Source organism: Apaloderma vittatum, unplaced genomic scaffold (assembly GCF_000703405.1).
Source record: "Apaloderma vittatum isolate BGI_N311 unplaced genomic scaffold, ASM70340v1 scaffold10168, whole genome shotgun sequence".
Classification (NCBI taxonomy): domain Eukaryota; kingdom Metazoa; phylum Chordata; class Aves; order Trogoniformes; family Trogonidae; genus Apaloderma; species Apaloderma vittatum.
Window position 1 is genome coordinate 1,103 of NW_009729046.1, and position 5,246 is coordinate 6,348.

The following is a 5,246-nucleotide window of genomic DNA, read 5'->3' on the forward strand; positions in this document are numbered from 1 at the left end:
CTCCTGCAGGAGACATGAGACCTTAGAGGGGCCACTGGGGGCAGCTCGCGAGGGCCCTTCCTCACCGGCAGGGACGCTCGCACCGGCAGGTACGCTCTGCCAGGGCTGTCCATATGAGGGGTGGCCGGAGGGCAGGTCCCAGCCCTCCAGTGTTGTGCTTGGGGTGGGAAGCAGTTTGTGAGGCTGTTCAGTGGTGATGGGTGGCCCTGGCGGGGTGGGGGTCTGTGCTTGCAGTGCGGGGTAACCCCATGCTCCTGAGTCAGGGACAGCTTTAGGAGGGTGGCAATGGAGGGCTGCATGGGAGCTTTCCCCCGCTAGGGCGTCCACAGCCCCACTGCTGTGGGGAATGGGGGGATGAGGGGAGAGAGGTGCTGATGCAGAGGAGCCCAGGAAGCTCCTTGGGTCCATCCCTAGCCAGACAGCTCACAGCTGGGTGTAGATTGGGGTGGTCTCTGTGGAGGTGGGGGGGTCCTCTGTGGCAGCTGTGGATCAGGGTGCCCACACTGGCATGGCATGGTAAAGCAGCTGGCACTACAGGACCAAATGGTTTCCTACCTGCTCCAGTCAAAATACTGCCCTGAGCTGTGTCAGCAGTGGGAGTCATGCTGCTATCCTGCTATCTGTCCATACTGCCGTCCACCTGTCAAGGCTGCAGCAGCCAGTTGCTCCTGGGTCCCTACAGGGGCTGCTGCCACCAGGGCTGGGATGCAGTGGCTCTCAGCCAGGGGTCCTTTGCACTCCTAACACTCTGGCTGCTTGCTCCTGCAGGCGTGAGGAACAATGAACTGGGCCGGTCTCTACACGGTGCTAAGTGGGGTGAATCGCCATTCCACCGCTATTGGGCGCATCTGGCTCTCCGTCATCTTCATTTTCCGGATAATGGTGCTGGTGGTGGCAGCTGAGAGTGTCTGGGGGGATGAGAAATCTGCTTTCACCTGCAACACACAGCAACCTGGCTGCAACAGCGTCTGTTATGACCACTTTTTCCCCATCTCTCACATCCGTCTGTGGGCCCTGCAGCTCATCCTTGTCACCACACCGGCCCTCCTCGTGGCAATGCACGTGGCCTATCAGCAGCACCAGGAGAAGAAGCTGCTGGTGCTAACTGGCCATGCAGACGCCAAGCACATGGAGGAGGTGAAGAAGCACAAAATGCGTATATCAGGTTCACTGTGGTGGACATATGTTTGCAGCGTTGTCTTCAGGCTGCTCTTTGAGGCTGTGTTCATGTACATCTTCTACATGCTCTACCCAGGCTACCAGATGGTGCGGCTGGTCAAGTGCGAGGCTTACCCCTGCCCCAACACTGTCGACTGCTTCATCTCCCGGCCCACTGAGAAGACCATCTTTACTGTCTTCATGCTGGTCACCTCCAGCATCTGCATTATTCTCAACATGGCGGAGCTGGTCTACCTGGTAGTTCGAGCTTGTGCCCGCCGAGGTCAGCACAACTCCAATCCCCCATCAGGGAAGGGCTCCTTCTATGGGCACAAGCTCTCCTCTGAATACAAGCAGAATGAGATCAACCAGCTGTTGACAGAGCAGGATGGCTCCCTCAAGGACATGTTGCGCCGCAACCCCGGGCTGCAGGAAAAGGGTGACCGCTGCTCTGCCTGCTAGAGTCAGCACTGCAGGGGACCCAGCCCTTGCCTCCACCCCACAGCCACCCCGTGGCCCTCTACTGTCCCTGTCTCATCCCCTGTCCTCCCGGCGCTGGTCTGGCTCTCACGGACAGCAAGGAGGGTATCCTGGGCCATTAAATCTCTATTCTCAGACATTGCTTCCCTCCTTTCTGCTCCAGCCAGGATGTGCTAGGGGCTAGGGTGCCAGTGTGAGTGTCCACCCCTATACCCTAGCCCAGGTGGGTGTCAAGAGGGATGTGAGGGCTGCAGTGCCTGGGCTGGGCTGGGGCCGTGGCTGCATGCTTCTGCAGCTGGCATTCAGGAGCAGTGACCCCTGGGTAGCATTGACAGTGTCCAAGGGCTCATGGTCCCTGAGCACCAGCCCCTGAAGCCCCGAATATATTTAGAAAAATGCCCAGATCAAAAATAGAGAGGAAAAGATTTCCCCAGTGGCTGTTTCATCTGCCAGTCACAGTGAAAGCCAATGAGGTAGCTGCCTCATGCCCCAATAACCCTGCAGTCGCTGCCAGTGGAGAGATAGAGCTGGGTGGAGCTGTCTGCACCCTGCAGAGGAGTTGCGGACCAACTGGGAAGGGGCCTCACAGCATCCTGCGCTGTCCTGCCTGAAGGAAGCCAACAACGCCGGAGCACCAGGCTCTGCCCTGCACGCTGACCAACGGTGAGGGATCCCCATGCCGGGCCACTTGCACACTATCCCCCATGGTGCTCCCATCATGGTAGGGCTGCTTTCTGCCAGAGGTCTTTGCTCCTGCTGCCCTCCCCATGGCAGGTTAGGGAGGGGCTGTGGAATGCAGGGTGGCGACACCTAAGAGACAGCCCCGGGTCGGGTCCCTGCATGCCTGCCTGGCTGGGGGAATGGCATGATGGTTTAGTGCATTGTGGGATGTCCATGTCTGGAGCATGGCTGTCTTGCAGGGCACCACGACGTGTGCCATGGGGGACTGGAGCCTGCTGGGTCGGCTGCTGGAGAGCACCCAGGAGCACTCCACAGTGGTGGGGAAGGTCTGGCTCACCGTCCTCTTTGTCTTATGTATCCTGGTGCTGGGGGCGGCTGCTGAACGGGTCTGGGATGATGAGCTGTCTGGCTTCTCCTGTGACACCCAGCAGCCTGGCTGCCAGAATGCCTGCTACGATAGCACCTTCCCTATCTCCCACCTCCGCTTCTGGGTCCTGCAGATCATCTTCGTCTCTACCCCCAGCCTCGTGTACCTGGGCCACATCCTGCACCTGGTGCATCTGGAGAAGACACAGCAGGAAGCGACAGCACTGGCTGGCAGTGCAGCTAGGCGTCAGCGTCTCAGGCAGCCCCAGGTCCTTTCAGGGGACACACAGGGACGGGTCTGCATGCGGGAGGCCATTCTGAGGACATATGTCTGCAACATCGTCTTCAAGGCGCTCTTAGAAGTGGCCTTCATTGTGGGCCAGTATGCCTTGTACGGGTTCAAGATGAAGGGCCTCTACAGCTGCAGCCACTGGCCCTGCCCTAACACTGTCAACTGCTACATCTCCCGGCCCACTGAGAAGACCATCTTCATCCTCTTCATGTTGGGTGTGGCCTGCATATCTCTGCTGCTCAACCTGGTGGAGATCTACCACCTGGGTCTCACCAAGTGCCAGCAGAGGCCAGGTCCCAAGTCCCACATCCTGCCCAGTCCTGGTGGCCCTGTGGTGCCACACAGCACCTCTGTCACCCTGCCTGGCAGTGGCAGCCCCATGGCTGCTGGCAGATCCCCCCATGGCCTTGCACCCCTGGAGAAGGCAGGTGCATGGCTGGGAGTGGCCAGTGGATCACATGGGAAGGCATGAGCAGCAGACCAGGCAGTATGAACATGGCCTGCTGGGATGTTCAGGGATGGGTGATGCATGGGCAGCCACAGTTGTGGTTCTGTCTGCAGGTCCTGCCAGGCTTGTGGCACGGACCCCAAGACCAGTGTGAGAGATGGGCATGGTCCCAGGGTCACAGCTCAGCTACTCCCTGCACTCCTGGGAGTAGTGGGGCTGAGAGTAGGGCTGGGCTGATGCAGGGGCCTGTCAGCCCTGGGGGAGAAAACAAACACCCAATGCACATAATTTGACTCCTGCTCTGCCCATAGACACTGCAGCATTGCTCTCTGACTGGTCTATCCCATGGACACACTGTGTGGCCAGGGCAGGGCCACTGCTGGGTTGGGCTGCAGCCCCATAGACAAGGGATGGGCAGGGAGATACAGGGCATGCCAGGCTGGCACCAGCAGGCATGGGGTCTGGGGCCATTTGAGCATGCCAGAGCTGGCAGCACACCAGGAGCCAGGAAAGGTAGAAACTGCAGGCAGCGCAGGCAGGCAGGGATAGAGAGGTGCACAGCAGTGCTGATAGACTGGCCTTGTTCTCCTGCAGTGCCCAATCTGCCCAGGGGGTGAAAGCAGGGGCTGCCAAAAGTTTTCTGCATCTTTATTTGAAATGAATGCTTTCCAGAGACACAGGATTAGTCCTACCGCCCTGGCATCACTACAACAAGACTGGTGAGCAGCTCACTCTCCACATGGACACAGAGAACAGATGGCCCTGGGCCAGGGCCCAGAACAATATATACAGGCTCAACAGGAGACCCATGTACAGCTCAAGAAAACAGACCAGAACACAAGGAGAGGCAGGAGGCAGCAAGAAGCAGCACAGCCAGAGCCTCATTTGCCTAGGCACAGCCCTGGCACCTTGCTGCTTTGGGAGGAAGGAAGAGGCCAGGCAGAGCTCCTTGCTTCCGACAGCAGCTGCCTGAAGCCCTGTCTGGAACGGAGGGATGCACTGATGGGACCTTGGAAGAGGGAGGGAGATTACACCAGAATGGCAGACAGCAGGAAGAGAGGGGCAGCACTGGTACGACCCATCTCCATCAGTTTTCCACTGACTCAGAAAATATTGACAAAATTAAGGGAGGCATCCCAGCTGTGTAGGAGGGAAGTGTCCCCACGGGTGAGGCTGGCACTCTGCTCACATGTTCCAGTGCTAGCTACCTCTGCTACCCACAGCCAGCCCAAACCTCTCCCACTCCTGGGCACAAAGCCACTGTTGCTCAGACTGCTGATAGTCCTTGAAAACACCATCCTGCCACAGCAGAAGAGCTATTGTTCCTGTTGTGCCACCCTCAGCCTCATGAGAGGATGCTAAAGGAAGGGGGAATTAAAAGCCTCAAGACAGTGCTCTGTGGTATTGTGCAGTACCTGCCCTGGGGTGTCGTGTCAGGGCTGGGGGTAGAGGGGAACAGGGTTGGGCAATCGGAGCTGCCCTGGGGGCTCTGCCACCCCTGTGCTGTGGGTACTGGCCCCGAGGAGGACAGCTCACCCAGCAGCTGGGACAGGAGGGAGGACTGAGCATGGGGGCCATGTACGTAGTGGAGACCTGTAACGAGCAGGACGGGATATCCAAGTAATGACGATGGGACAGAACTGCCACAGCACCGTCCCCTCCCATGCCGCACAGCCCCCACCCTGCAGTGGGAGGCAGAGAGACAAGGCGTCTAAGGCTGAAGTACAGCCAGCTTGGCAGCACCTTACTCTTAGTCCGTGTCATCTTCCAGGCTGCTGAGCCGACTGTGCTCCTCATAAATCTCCCTTACAGCCAGGATGC

General features: G+C 58.7%; 3 protein-coding genes across 3 annotated transcripts in view; 2 read left to right on the forward strand and 1 right to left on the reverse strand.

The window, feature by feature from the left end:
• Positions 1 to 772: 772 nt before the first annotated feature.
• On the forward strand, positions 773 to 1,620 carry GJB1 (gap junction protein, beta 1, 32kDa). Its single transcript, XM_009874305.1, has one exon. The coding sequence runs from the start codon at positions 781 to 783 to the stop codon at positions 1,618 to 1,620; it is 840 nt and encodes a 279-aa protein (XP_009872607.1). The 5' UTR covers positions 773 to 780.
• A 956-nt stretch (positions 1,621 to 2,576) lies between these two features.
• On the forward strand, positions 2,577 to 3,449 carry LOC104277620 (gap junction alpha-3 protein-like). The gene has a single exon (XM_009874307.1). It carries the CDS (start codon positions 2,577 to 2,579, stop codon positions 3,447 to 3,449), a length of 873 nt encoding a protein of 290 aa, XP_009872609.1.
• A 1,726-nt stretch (positions 3,450 to 5,175) lies between these two features.
• Positions 5,176 to 5,246, reverse strand: part of ZMYM3 (zinc finger, MYM-type 3) — a 20,550-nt gene continuing 20,479 nt past the window's right edge. The window contains 1 exon segment of the mRNA XM_009874306.1: positions 5,176 to 5,246. This exon segment is cut by the window's right edge and continues 18 nt beyond it. Coding sequence (XP_009872608.1) covers positions 5,176 to 5,246 — 71 coding nt within the window.

Bases quoted from the DNA above. Each gene is read 5' to 3' on its own strand.
- GJB1 (XM_009874305.1), top strand. From the start codon at position 781: ATGAACTGGGCCGGTCTCTACACGGTGCTAAGTGGGGTGAATCGCCAT.
- LOC104277620 (XM_009874307.1), top strand. From the start codon at position 2,577: ATGGGGGACTGGAGCCTGCTGGGTCGGCTGCTGGAGAGCACCCAGGAG.